This window comes from Diabrotica undecimpunctata, chromosome 2, assembly GCF_040954645.1.
Source record: "Diabrotica undecimpunctata isolate CICGRU chromosome 2, icDiaUnde3, whole genome shotgun sequence".
Taxonomy (NCBI): Eukaryota; Metazoa; Arthropoda; class Insecta; order Coleoptera; family Chrysomelidae; genus Diabrotica; species Diabrotica undecimpunctata.
In genome coordinates, this window is record NC_092804.1 from 162,405,619 (window position 1) to 162,421,145 (window position 15,527).

Below are 15,527 nucleotides of genomic sequence, written 5' to 3' on the forward strand. Positions count from 1 at the left end.
ATTACAGGTCAAATTTTTATATACAGCAAACGATGCACCATATACCTGTATAACTAATTCTTTTTCTCTTTCTGCTCTCTCTTACCTATAGCATTACATATGTAATGATTGTGCAGATTGACTCCTATATAAGTTTTTAACGGCGAACGCGTGTATAGAAGTATAACTTCTACCGGCAGTCCCACTGGACTGCCACACTCGTTTTTTTTTTTGGAGTTCTGCTCCCTCTTCTAAACAAGCGAAAACTTTCTACGAACTAAAGCAAAGTTTGTGGTTAGATGATTTTTTTATCGAATTTTGTCCAATTAGCAAGTTCTCTTTTTTTAGCTAAGGCAGACAGTTAATTTAATGCTAAGGGGGATGCAGGGAATACAATATAAAGCTTTATTCTCGATCTCTTCACTTTTCTCCATTTTTGAGAACTTTATTATAAAACTAATCTTTGGTTAAGTTACGTCCTTCTCTGTTGCTATTACTGTCAAGATATTTCCTTCTTTTACTTTACCCACCGTTGTTTTCGGTTTAAATGAACGAATCTGGCATACAGGATAGCTTTGAGTGACACCCATAATTTATATTTTACCACAGAACGATTTTTCTTCTATTCGTCCAGAAAATTATCAAATTTGTGTCATAAATACAAAAGTCATTTCAGATCAAAATTTGTCAATGTTTTAAAGCGCATGTTAGGTATGCACCGGAGCTGAGGTAATTGGATAAAAAAAAAACAATTGTAATAAAAATGGAAACATTTATGAAACCAAGAATATAAAAAAATTTAAAAATAATTAACAGTCTTCTAAACCACCAGTCTTTATTTTTTTAAACTTAAATTTTGCGAAGTCCTTCTTCTCCAATATAAATTATCCGATTCACTTAAATTAGTAGTACTGCTTACAATAACGCTAGTCATAGCTACGGGTTTAAGCTCAGTAAAAGTAAGTTTAGTATTATCGTCCTTAGGCGCTTTCTCACTTTTATTATTTTTCTTAAACTGATTGGTATACTCTATAGGAACCTTAAACTTAATATTTTTAATCATAGCATGCTGCTTATTTTGGAAAGAAGTTTCGTAATGAATGGGGCCCGTATTCGGATCCATGCCGTGACTGATATCTTGAGGTTTCGATTCCACTTTATTGATGATGTTTCTGGAGGAGATTGAAGAATCGGTCGACATAATCTTTTGGCAAATTTCTACGGACTCGGCCATGTTGTAGTTGCTCTTGAGTTGAACGGGTTGAATATGGTCGAAATCTCTGAAAAAATAAGTAACATATACGTATATTATTTGTCAAGAAATTATATCACAAAAATAATTAATAAAATGTGACTGCAAATATATAAATTTTAACAATTCATTCTTCGATCAAATAAAAGGCAGATATCGAGCAAAGTTTTATTAATTTACTCTTGCCCAAGTACTTTCGCTCCCTAGAGCATCTTCAGGGGCATTTCGTCAATTGCGGCCTATCTAACAAGAATAAAATGTTTTAACATAAAATTAAACATCACACTACACTACACAAGGACAAACACTTTAAAATTTTTAAAAATAGGCGGAGCTACATTATGTATGGAAACCGGAGACAGAATGGCCCCTGATCCTGTGGTGTAAAATCACCACTTTGAAAAGCTTACACATTGGTGTATACAAACTTAAATGTAGCGACTGCCCAAAGACTTACATCGGCCAAACTGGTAGAAATTTTAATAAACGAATAGCAGAACATAAAAGGGCTTTCAATAATATAAAAACAGATTCTACATACGCACTTCACCTTCTAGATCATAATCATTCTTTTCATGACGAATTTCAAATTCTTCACATTCAAAATAAAGGCCTTAAGCTATCTTTGTTAGAATCTATGGAAATTAACAAATTAAAAAACAGATATAATTCTGAATGACCAACTTGAGACAAACAGTTCTCCCCTCGTCAACCTATTTCATTAAAGACTATAAAGTGTAAACGTATACCAAAAATAGATCACTTGAGAAAGGCACTCTGTCGAAACAGCTGTAGTGATAAGATTTTATAATAAATTTTGTAGAAGTTTTGAAAGATTTAATTTAGAATTCGGGTTGGATTAAATGTTTCTTGATAATCGTCATCAGTTGCATTGATATCTTACTACCTGAGAAAATGTACTGCTATAGAAACTTCCACGTCCATTTTATCCATCTCCTACCTACTACACTGCGCCAGAAACAGTTAACAACTTATTAAAACATCCGTACCGTGTCACTAATCAATGTTTAGCACTTCCCAACTTTCTGAATAAAGCAATAAAACATATTCCAAAAACCCATCACGATATGTACATGTATAAGTAAATTTTAAAGCAAAGTAAGATAATAGGTTTGCTCCAACACAACGAAAAACCGTCACGTAATGGTCAAGTTCCTGCGCAGTAAACAAAATACATTCCAACAAAAAGATGATGGTTCATAGCATCATCACTTGGTGCGTTCTAACAAAAATTGTGATTGTCCAATGACGGGTTCATTACAATCATTTCGGTAATCAGACAAATGCAAGTATTCGCGCTAACATACGCATTAGAACTTAATTCTCTAGGTCACTATCGCTTCGAGCGATACGAATGATGAACATGAGCATAAAAACGGAACAAGCTGTTTCGTGACGATTTCTGGATAGTAAAAAAACTTGCGTGTTGGAACAAACCTAACAGTCAGAAAATTAAAAAATTACCTGTTAATATTGTAGTAGCTCTTAAAAGCTGGCGTTTTAAATGCGAGCTTGATCGGGCCGTTGATGACGCTGGTTGTGGTCGATGTCGTACCGCCAGTTGTTCCCGCCCTGGAATCAGATTTAGCAGCAGAAGGTAGAGGCTTAACTGCTTCCGTTTCTTTCTTGTTGGTTTTTATAGAGGAACAAGCAACGGAAGCAGTAGTTATGACATTTATAGCATTCGGATTATCGACAGGAACCTGACTATCTTTTTTACTACTACTAATATTACGATTACTATCGATTGTTGTTGTTTTAGTTGTTACTGTGGCTGTATTCTCAGTGTTGCAACGTGGCGTTATAATATTCTTAATGACGTGGGCCTTCTTACCTGGATGAGTGTTCTTCATGTGCCGTCGGAGGTTGTCTAGGCGACGGAACGTTGTCGAACACACGCCGCATTTGTATTGCTTGCCCTCTGAACGATTTAAACAAAAATCGATAATTACCAAGGAGCCTTTGTACGATTAGAAATTCACAATTTCTATAATGTGCGCGTCTTCTAATATCAAACAATGTCACAAGTATAAACAATAACAGAAGTGAAAATTTAAAAAAATCATCAGTCAGATAGATATACTAATGCAAAAAATGTAGTTAAAACGATGTAATTCTTTGACACCATGAATAATATAATGGTATTTACCGTGCAAATTACGGTTTTACTGCACATATTGCCTCATTATCTGACCAAAAATATTTTACAACACGTGTTCTCAAGTTTTAAAAACAGCAAATAATCGCTAGACGTCAAATGTGGAAAATATGGTGGATGATCAACTAATTCGAAGTCTGCGTGAGCGATTACAGACCTGTAACTGGGTACTTAATCCTGATGAAATAAAAAGTCTTTGTACTTCCCTCTAGGTTTTTCTTTTAAGGCATCTCCTAATTTTGGAATTAAATTAAAACATAATAAGACCTGTGGCTTCCTTCCCTGCTGAAGGCTGTATCTTCAATTGGTGGAAATTAACCTTGATTTGTACACTACGTTAAATTGTAGTGATGGATCCAGAACTAATTCATTGTTATCAGTATTTGCAAATAGCAAAAATTGCAAAAAAAAATTGGCAAATAGCAAATATTAGTAACAATGAATTAGTTGGATTATAATCGCTATGCGTTGTTTCCCATCATCAGTTGCTACTTTAACCCGAATCAAAGAAGATGAATAACACCGAGCAATCATGTGAACCTTGACCACAGATTAATTCGAGCAAAGATATTATTAAATGTCAAATTGGAAAGAACAAAGATGATCCTAAAAACACGAAAAAAGAAATGGATTCCCCCAGAAAACAACTACTAGAAATAGAAGATGTAGATCAAGCAAATGACGGCATAACGAAGGCTCTAAAAGAAACGGAAAAGGAGTGCTTCCCGACCGTGCTGCCCTATTAAGAAAAACTAAGCCAAAATACCAAAGCTAATAGGTAAAAGAAGGCGGCTCCAACTACACAACAATGAAGAAATTAAATAAAGTTATTCGAAAAGGTCACCGGTCAATCCGAAAATGTTACCGGTCAATCCGAAAAGACGTAAGAGAAAACAATACAAGAGAAATAACTAAAATAATTCAAGAAAACAAAAGTTGAAAAGTTTTGAGGCGAAATACTAACAGCATAGGCAACACAAATATGTACAAAATAAGAAACAAAGATGGAAACATTACTACGGATAGAACCAAAATCCTTGAATTTGTCGAATCCTTTCATCCCGAAATATATGAGAGCACCGACGAAAGGCAAGCCCCTGCACAAAATCACAAACCAGGGATCAGAATGAATGTCGGAAATAACTCCACACGAAATCAAAACGGCACTCTAGAAATGAAAAATAACAAATCCCCTGGCGATGACGGAGTAGTAATCGAGGCGATCAAACCAGGTAGAAATAGAGAACAAGCTGGATTTAGATCGAGATACAGCACTAACGACCACTTACTAGTGATAAAGAGCCTGATAAAGAAGTCTACAGAATATAACAAACCATTGGCACTGACATTCGTGGACTACGAGAAAGCATTCGATACCATAAGCCATCAGAAAATGTTAAAATCATTGACAGAATGCAGAATAGACCATCGCTACACTAACATAATCAAATATATCACAGTTGGCGTAAGACTATCTGAACAAGAAACAAATAAATTCCGTATATAGCGAGGAGTACGGCAAGGAGACGTCCGTCTCTCCAAAGCTATTCACGACGCTTTTAGAACATATTTGTGAGAAGGCACATCTGAACGAGCATGGTATCAACATAAATGAAGAGAAGCTGTCATTTGAGATTTGCATATGACATCGTCCTTATAGCTGATCGTATGGATGGTGCAACAGTAATGTTTGAAAAATTATATCACGCTTTCTTGGAGGTCAGACCAAAGATTAATATGAGCAAGACTTAAATAATGACTCTGGTGCTAAATTGAAATATTTTTGTTGATGGAAGGGATATTGTGCAGACTACGTCGTATAAGTACTTAGGACATGAAATTAGGATGGGCAGCGTTTGATAAATTAAACTATGTATTTAAATCGGACCTACCCATATGCCTCAAAAGGAATATCTTTGACCAATGTCTGTTACCTGTACTCACTTATGAAGCGGAAACATTAACACTCATAAAACAGGTAGTGAACAAGATTCGCGTGACTCAGAGGGCTATGGAGCGCCAGGTGATGGGTGTCTATATGATAGACCGAATCCCAAACGAAGAAATACGTCGTAGAATAAAAACAACAGTTGCCATCGAAAAAATCGCGTCGCTAAAATGGAAATGGACAGGACACGTCACCAGATTATCAGACCGATGGACAAAACGTATTCTCGAGTGGAGACCAAGAGAAGAAGCACTAGGGAGCAGAGGACGCCCACCAAACAGATGGACTGACGGCCTGAAGCGTGTTAACAGTAACTGGATGCAAGGCGCACAAGACAGAGAGAGATGAAAAGAGCTGGAAAGGTCGATGATGATGATATTAAATGCCAAGTGGTATGGGATAACAGCATCATCAATTATTTAAGTAATAATCATCTTACTTACAATAAGTCTATCTACATTGTCTGCGGCCTGCGTTGGTATACAACGTGACGTGTGGCATGTAAAGAGGGTTCAGGAAAAGTAGATGGAGGTAGCGGAAACGAAAACTTTGCGGGACGATCTGTTACAAGTGGAGGGAAAGAGAGGTAGAATAAAACCGAGGAGAAGATGGAAGGACTTAGAGAAAGATTTAAATGACGAAGACGCGATTGGCAGAAATGAGCGGCGAAGAAGAGTGAGGAACAGCGACTCTTAAAAAGCGAAAAGCCGGGGAAGAAGTCTCAATAAGTATATCTTACAGCACAAGATCATTAGCATTTTCTACTTTAGTAGGGTTTATCTGTACTCTACCTGCATGTTTGTCTGTTTACGTCTGTTGACCATATTTGAAATCAGGAAGTCATATGATGTCGCCGTGCCGACGTGTGGACAGTGATTTTCATCACCTCAAGAAGCTGTTGGTGTCTTTCAAAAGCAATGCAAACTAAGACGAAATGGAGTAGAATAAAACGAATCTCATAATGGCAGATGATTACAGACCGCTCCAAAACCGACGAAGGAGTTAGAGTTAGAGTATACTTAGGGAAGCCTTAGTGAAAGCCTACATTCACTATCTTCCAAGCAGTATCTCAGAACCTTTTGTTGGCATAGCAAGATGCACAGCCAAAAGGATGAATCGGACTGGGTGAAACAGATGAAAAGTAACCACAATTAATAAGATGGAACTTAAACAATTGAAAGCTTTTATACATGAACCTTCGAAGACATCCAAAGATTGATTACATATGAATAGGAATGATCTGTGAATTATCATAGATTTCTTAACAAGAAACTGTTGCCTCAAGTGGCACATGAATAAATCGGCCAGACAAAAATTGCCGATCACTGCCGCATCAGCTTTCCGCAAAACATCAAGAGCAATGTATCTGTATGCTACTTTAGTTGTAGGTACATATTTTGAAAGATACCAGTTTTTTAAATTAACGAACGAAATATGTTTATGAAAACGGTAAAAAATCGTACAAAGGCTCACTGTTAACGCTCATACCGTTACGAAGGAGTCGTTTTATTTACACAACATGGTGTAAGGCCTATCTAGTCACATTCAGGGTGTCTCCAAACGTATTTATAAAAGAAAACTACCAATTTCGAACTCATTTTTTGAAGTTTATAACAGACTTTATTTTCTTTTATGAAGACAGTCTGAAGACATTTTGTGTAGTTAAGTAATAACTAGCTAAATATATTTTAATGAAGTTGGGTGTCTAACTAATGTAATCGTAAATTAATATGTTTGGTAAATTTAATAGTATACTTACCCTGATGTATAAGATTATGTCTTTGAAGATCCTTTTTGAAATTGAATTTCTTAAAACAAACATTACATTCATGAGACCTGCTTTGGGTGTGAATATTTTTATGAACTGATAGGGCCCATTTGAACTTATATCTTTTTCCACAAAGATCGCACATATGAACTTTTTCCTCTAAAAATTATTTCTATTAGTATGAAATATAAATTATACAAGTAGATAATAGACAGCATCGTTGTTATGAGTTTTAAATTCGATGCAAAAGGTTCTTGTGTCCATATACTATATTACTTCCTTATGTTCAATCCAGCAGAGGAATGGAAATTGACTAAAGTATAATTGACAAGTTGAGACAAAATAACTTGTACTGAAAAAAATCACCATCAACTCAAAAAATGTATGACATTAAGAAAAATGAATATTTAACATATTCAAGTCACTGTAAGAAGATTAGGAATATTAAGATTAGTAAGATTAAGAACTGTATGCAGTACTATTCTGTTCTAAGGAATGTACAGACAGTCCAATTTCACTTTATTTGTAATATGTGCAAATCAAGAAGAGAGAGCATGGCAACAAAGAAAAGCCAGTAGTATTGTGGACATCTTTTAACCTGGTTTCTTCTTTTAACTTACATTCAATAACATAATCTCCCCTTGGGTTATATTTTTATATTACCCAAAATAATATACAACTTCTGGAACTGCTATTTACCCATCCAGGTATATCATATGTAAAAATATAGTTTAAGAGTTTCTTTTATACAACTTCTTTCACATTACCCTATCTGTTTATTCTTAATATACCAATCAGATATGTTTTCCAATGCTTCCTGTAATGTACCAATAAGTTCTGCCTATATCCGTTTGAGCTAGTATTCGCTAACAAGGTTTCATAGTGGACCAGTTGAGCAGAAATTAAAAATGTCCAGCTTTTATTTCCGTTTACTAGACTAGTGTTAGGAACAGTTGCATTTGCGTGTTTATTTTAATTTATGGAGAGGAGAGAGTTATGGAATATTCCCAAAAGGTAAATCGAAGTTGCATATCGATATCACAGTAGGGAACAGCAGATCGCAAGGATAATTGCAGAATGGGACGCTCTGGAAGAAGTTTTTACATTCCACAAACATATAAAATACAAAATAAATATAAATACAAACAAAAAAATGGGTACTTATTATCTTAATAATATAGATGGCAGCTCTATTTATCCTTTACATATTTGCTACAAATATAGTATATCAGACGTTATGCTACATTAACTACTAAATTTGATGTTAGTAACATGGTTTTAAAATTTTGATTCACACAGTAAAAATTCTATATAGTTAACTTACTTGTATGCACCACTGCGTGTTTATTCAGATTAGATTGATTATTAAACTTCGCATTGCAAGTTTTACATTCGAAAGGCTTATCACCCTTATGTATGATGGCATGAATTTTAAGAGATTCCTTACTCCTGTATGCATTTCCACATATTGAGCATATATGGCTTTTAATTTGTGAATGTACTGCTGAATGTCTTGTGAGTTTACTTCTAACACTGAAAGATTTTTTGCATATTGTACAGGAGTATGGCTTGGCAGATTTATGTTTATAAGAATGGACATCTAATTGAGCTCTTAAAATGAATTCCTTTCCGCATACATCACATTTATATGGTTTAGAAGCTGCAACAAAACATTAAAATTTAGACCTAAAACATATTAACAAGAAATGTCACTGAATCGCACAATTCATTCATACATGCATTTACTAATAATTCTGCTAAACAATATTCTTAAAGTCCAGATTGATAAATAAAAGACAATTTAAATAGATAAAAGCATTGATTTGTAGAAAAATAAAAAAATTGTGCAGATTATCATCCCTTTTCTAAATGAAAACTATATCCTCAAATTTATAGTGATATCAGGTAGGCTTATAAATTCACAAGGACAAATGACATACTACAAAATGAAACATGTGTTTAGCACTCAATGATCGTAATGTTCTAAAGACAACTAAAATAATGGTAGTGAGGATAACATTAATTGATTCTGATTAGATAAGGTAGGCACCAAATATTTGTTGAATCTATATTAGTCTTAAATTTCGTAGGTTGTAGCAGTTGAAGTATTTTGTAGTTAATCATCTTTTAACAAGTTTACCATCCCTTTTGTTGATGTGTATGCCCTGTCATCAGAAATCATGTTAAAAAACAGCAAAAGGTACTAGAACAAACTACAAAAAAGACTTGAACAATCATCTTTTAATACCAGAAACTTAATAGACTATTTTACGAATATATACAAGCAAAACTTGTATCTGTTTGAAATATGTCTGTAGATGAAAGCTCAATCTTCCATTACTGAATCCAAAACATATGCTATTTAAAAATAACGTAAGGGTATACAATACTTTTCTACTGATAGGTAGCAAGGTCCCAAAATTTGATATGCCCAGCTTCATGTAATGTCAATAGATTAGAGATCATTATATTGCTAAATTCATTTGTCACGGCTGTAAAAATGTTATGAAAAAAAATATTTCTCTAATAGATTTTAGAGTCAATTTGGTTTTTAAAAAATTATTGTTTTACTTTAAAAAAATTTTGAATTAATTTTTGTTGTGATACATACAGTGCACAGATTCTAAATGTGCCGGTGGGAGATGGCATCTATGTGCTGTATTATAGTCAATGTATAAGAGAAAGTTTTTAAAATAATGAAATAACAAATAATAATATAAAATTTGTTATTTCATTAATTCGAAAACTTTTTCTCTCATACTCTAACTATAATACAATGCATAGAAGGCATCTCCCACCGGCATGTTTAGAATCTGTGCACTGTAATTCTAATGTATATTTATTACTGTCTGCTACAACATAACAAAAGAAATTAAGGTAAATATCGAGCAAGTGAAAATAAGGCTTTTTTATGAACTTTGTTTCGGAAACTAAAAAAAAGTACAAAAAAACCTTTAGAAAATGGAATGAAAAATTAATGAAAAATATGGAAATTAGAACAAAAATTATTACAAAATAATATGAAATATTTTCAAATCAATATAAATACCAATAGTAATGATTTTAAAAGATAATAAATTCCAAAGTCAAAACTTAAATTTAAAAAACAGATCATAGGTACTCTCACGAGCACAAAAATGATCTAAAATAAATTATTTTAATAAATTACATTCATATTATTATCTAATTATTCAAAAATACAACATTATAGTCATTTGTAGTCCTGGTTTGTGTCATTTTCTACAAAGCAAATTTCAGATGAACAGGTCTCAAATGTAGAGAAATATTCAAAGACCTTATGAAAATGCAAAATCGTTAAAATAGGATAACCTCACACAAAATATGACCTCCGAACTTGATCTTTTCTGCACCATATATAACAAATGGCACATTCGGAACTCAGAACATTTTGACAATGATAACCAAAGTTAAAACTTATTAAGGTCTACAAGAACATAATTTTAGCTTGTTTTAAAGAGCATATATTTTAGTTGGAGTACAATCTTGGTGTTTAAAGTCAGAAAATTTAAATGTTAAATCAACTAAACTAATAATAAAAACAATATTTTACCTCCATTACAATAGGTATGGTACTTAACATGAGTCTTAGTAGTAAAATGCTTGTTACACAAAGTACAATGATATGATAAAGGGTCTGAGATAATCTTAATATGTTTAGGAATAATAAGTGAATTGTAACTTCTTTTTGGAGTTTTATCTGGTTTTTTAATCTTATTTCCCAGAATATTCTTGTTCTCAACTTTTAGAGAATTATATGTACTATCACTGAAACTAGTTACTGCAGTTTTGTGTTCAGCACTTTTAATTTTATTTAAAGTCTTGGGTGTAGTTTTAAGTTCGCCGTTTACAGCCGAAGCACCAGAGACATTTCCATTCATTTGAATGACGCCAGTATGATTTAGAACCACTTCACTATATACATCACCGTTCGTATCACAATTTAGGTTCTCAGTTTGATTTAGAGACTGGCCTCCTGACTGACTTATCGAGCTTGTTCCGTCTAAACATTGTTTGCAATGGCTTTCATCCTCTAAGAGGCAGAACCTACATTTCTCATGACCACACGAATCCCGTACCAGTCTATTAGATGGACCCGAGGGCGGCTTATTACACTGTAGGCATATATTTTCATGCATTTTTAAGCTATAATTGTCTCATATTTACAAAATAATATTTAATTTTATTACCAAACACTGTATTGTAAGTTGTAATCTAACTTAATCCTATCCTATGAACAGAGTATATTATGACGTTGACGTTGGATATGACAATTGATAATGACATGACAACTACAACTCATGACAATGATTCATCGAAGTGTTCAAACCCAAACGAATCGATTATGTGTATGTCACGACTCGATTATAAGTAATAAAAAAAATCCAATTTTTACAAAGAATGAACCTTTATTTAAGGCGCATGCAAGCTATATAAATGGCCATATTATGTACTTTTTCTGTGATTCTCAAATAAAATACCAAAATGTCAATAATTATGTAATATTTTTAGTGAACAAAAACGGGATGTGTTCAAAAAAAAAAATGGGATGGTAACATCCTCGATTGTATGTGTGATCTGACGATCTGATCTGAGTGCTGAGTGCTATGAATAAATACTTACGTCCAAAGTAGCTAGTAACAATGGCCGATCTTGTTTCCGGAATGTCAGTGGTGTACGAAAAAAATTCTTTTGGTATAATTATTTATTTTTGTTGTTATTTCCATTTGAATAAAAGATATATTAACGTGTAACATATCGAATATTGTTTACAATCTCTTCGTTGCTACTAGCATAGCTTCCCGACAGATTCTTTCACTATAGGCATTAAATAGCAATGGTGACAAGACACAACCCTGCCATACTTCTCTGCCTATTTCTAGAGATGTTTCGGTCTCCATTTTGATATTAGGCTTCCGATTTCAATATAAATTCAGAATTATTCGCATTTTTATTATCCATGTCTTTTCTTTCAAGAATGTCTCTCAGCTTAACATGGCGTACCTTGTCAAATGCTTGTTCATCTATAAAACAGGCATGTGTTTCCTAATTTATATCTAAACATCTTTGTGGCAGCAGGTTCAAAGCCAAGAGGGCTTCTCGAGTACCTAGCCCATCTGTGTATGTATAGCTTGTTAAATTTAACGTGATACTTGGCCGATTTGAAATTAGGCTCCACCCACGATGCGCATTCGACCACAACACAATTCGTCCTTATTATTTCTTGGCCCTTCGAAGTGCAAGGTACTTGTATAGTCTGCGACAAAGTTTTTTTTTATTTTACTTATCTTTAAAGTTACTGTGTGTTGAAGAAATATCGTATTACAATAGATTTGACTTTTTAAATAATTATTGTTAAGTATTTTAAATTATAACCATGGATTTTCATTCAAAATTAGAAGGCAAAGTCTTGTCTGGACAAACGAGGGAGGTAATAGTGTGATGATATTTATTTAACTGCTGTCTTTATTCAAAGGTTCTTATTTTAATTTATTAAAAAGCACAATAATTTATATTAATTTATTTAACGAACAATACATAATTTATATAGGCGAACGTGACAATTAAAAATCGCGGGCGCGGTCTTCAGATCTTCACTGTCCCCTCCAAATAAAATGTCCTGTTAATATATGCCAGTGCCGTTACGCTAGAACCATCGACAGCCTTCTCGACTAGCGGCGAAATTATAACGGTAAAGGCAAACGGGTATTTTCACATCGGCTCAACCGTTTCTGGAAGGCCCCTTCAGGTAAATAGAAGCCTCTCGTAAAATCTAAAACATAAACATGTGAATAAAAACATGTTTACAGGTTAAAACTATGACTCATATTTTTACGTAACAATAGCAATTGTAATTATTTTTATGCAGAGAGAAGCGATGCAAAATTCGCATGTTAAAGATTTTAAAAAAGTTCAAGAGCGTGCTTCCTTAGCAACGGGAGTAAGTATAGCCACTATAAAACGGATCTCTCGTGAAATGAAAAATATAGAAGAAGGTGCTTCTACATCATTTTCGACGGCTAACAAAAGAATGAGATCTGCCCCAAAATCCAACTTAAGCGATTTTGAGAAAGGTTTACTTCGGAGTATAATAATAAATTATTATCTCACGGAAAAACGAGTTCCTACATTGCGACATATAACAAAAAAATTATTGAAGGCAAAATTCTTCTAATTTTATTTTATCTGACTTATTCATATTGACAACTCAGTCACTATTTGAGATATATTTTATACGATATGTTTCTACAAAATCTCCTTACCAAAATAAAATATTCGGGAAAGTTAATATAAAGTTATATAAGTTATATATAAAGTTATATTATACAGTTTAGTACCTAAATACCGGATGTTGACAGCCATCCCAACGGGGCTGGTATTATTCTATTGTAAAGAAATAAACAACAGATTAAAATATTTATGACTTACTAAAATGCTAAAATGCCGAAGATCCGAAGAATAAAAGTATAATGACTATAATTTAAAATATTATGACAACTCTAGTATAAAAATTAAGTAATAAATGTTTCGTCGGTATGTTCCAGGTATAAGATTAACTACTGTTCTTTTATTCTTATACAGTTTACTGTAACGCAAATGTAAAGCTTTCATCTCTGCCAATATTCCTCTTATAAAATTACAGAACGAAACATTTATAGAAGTGTTCGAAAAAACTGCCGCTTCAACATGACTGAATGCTTAATATTAATGAGTCAAATAAAATATAATTATTAGAGAAGTAACAAAAAGAAAATATTTTGTATTTTGAGAAAAATTTCCGAAGGAAAAATTGAAACGTCAAAATAACATACAATATAGACATATCATAGAAGTTCCATTAATAAATAAGGTCACTCTCTGTAAACTTGTAGTATGGAGGGTACCAACGAGGCGAAGAGACCGAGCGCATTATGTATCTCTTTTCCTCCGAATGCGTTCTCACTTAACACGTCGCATGCTTAATATGTATAGTATTTTTTTTGTAAATCGTTATAACTGCAATTGGTTTCTTGTTGGCAGAATACATTTATAAAGTTTTTGATAAATTTTGTCTTTTTTAACGCGTGACGCTCATAGGCTTCGTCAGCACTAGATCATTAATGTTTCATCCATATGCAAGTGACTCACATGTGCGTCTTTGATTTTTAAATTGCAGAAAGTCATTATTGTCAAAAGAAACATTTACTGGAAATTTTAATAGAAAACATATTACAATAATAATATTAATAATTACAAATTATTATCATTATGATACTGTATAAAACAATTTCCTACAATTTTCTAGGCAAGTGGACAAATTTGTCAAGTATCACCTTAAATGTGACAAGCAATATTGCTGATGTGGATTACCAACTTATGATAAATTCAGTTGTAGATGATTCTTAAAAATATTTTTAGAAGATGGCTCATTAGTGATATTGTTCGATGTTCTCCTAATAAGGACCAGTTATCTAGAACCATCTCCTGTCTACGACTCTCGATGTGGCTTTTCCGATAAAAGTTACCACCTACATAACACAATGCTTACACTATTATTTCCTCACAGAAACATGGTTCTTTTCTGCTGTTGGTGCGTAAATCCGAATGATATTTAAATAAAGTCGTATAAAATGTTCTTAGTTGTAGAGTCATGGTACATTCAGCTAATGGAGTAAAACCCGTCAGATTTATTCACTCTTTGGTTGATTACAATTTTTGACCATTCAAGACGCTGTAGGTGGACATACTGAGATAAAGGTAGCTCTTAATGTATATTTCATAATTGTAACTGATTCGCTACGTGTTGTTATTATTTATACAGCTTAGTATTCGTCTCAGTACCTTTAGATTTGGTTTACAGATTTTGTGTCAACACCCAAGTTTCACATCCATAGCTCACTATCGGTCGGATTATAGTCTTGTAAATATCGGGCTCATAGCAAAGTATGCCGTATGATTCTTCTGCTAAGCTCTGCATCGTCAATATTGTCCTTTGTGACGTTGACTCCTAAATAGATAAAGCTATCTACTTTATGGCTCTTATTCTATTCTTTTGGCATTTTTTCTCCCTATTCTGTGTATGACCTCATATATCCTTTTCGTTATTTCCCGTCCTCTTAACTTGAACAATTCTGCAGTTTGATTGGCCTTTCAACCTCTTCTACCATTGGCGGTTTTGTTATATCATTCTCTTTATTTTCCGCCTCTTTCAATAGCTCATGTTCTGTTTATATTCTACATAATCATTGTGAGAGTTTTCGGTCAGTAGTTTTTCTAAATATGTTTTCCAAGTTTCTTTAATTTTTTTAGTGTAGCTGGTTATTTCACTGGTTCTATTCCTGCACAGATTAGTTTTTGGTTAATAACCTTGTTTTATTTGTTGGTAAATTTATATGCATTCCGT

The 15,527-nt window shown here is 33.3% G+C and overlaps 1 protein-coding gene across 1 annotated transcript; it reads right to left on the minus strand.

Annotated features, from left to right (window-relative positions):
• Positions 1-737: 737 nt before the first annotated feature.
• LOC140435157 (uncharacterized) lies at positions 738-11,410 on the minus strand. The gene is made up of 5 exons (XM_072523908.1): positions 10,698-11,410; positions 8,451-8,786; positions 7,118-7,285; positions 2,717-3,173; positions 738-1,259 (listed from the first exon to the last, which is right to left on the minus strand). The coding sequence occupies exons 1-5, from the start codon at positions 11,281-11,283 to the stop codon at positions 815-817; spliced, it is 1,992 nt and encodes a 663-aa protein (XP_072380009.1). The 5' UTR covers positions 11,284-11,410; the 3' UTR covers positions 738-814.
• Between the last annotated feature and the right edge of the window lie 4,117 nt (positions 11,411-15,527).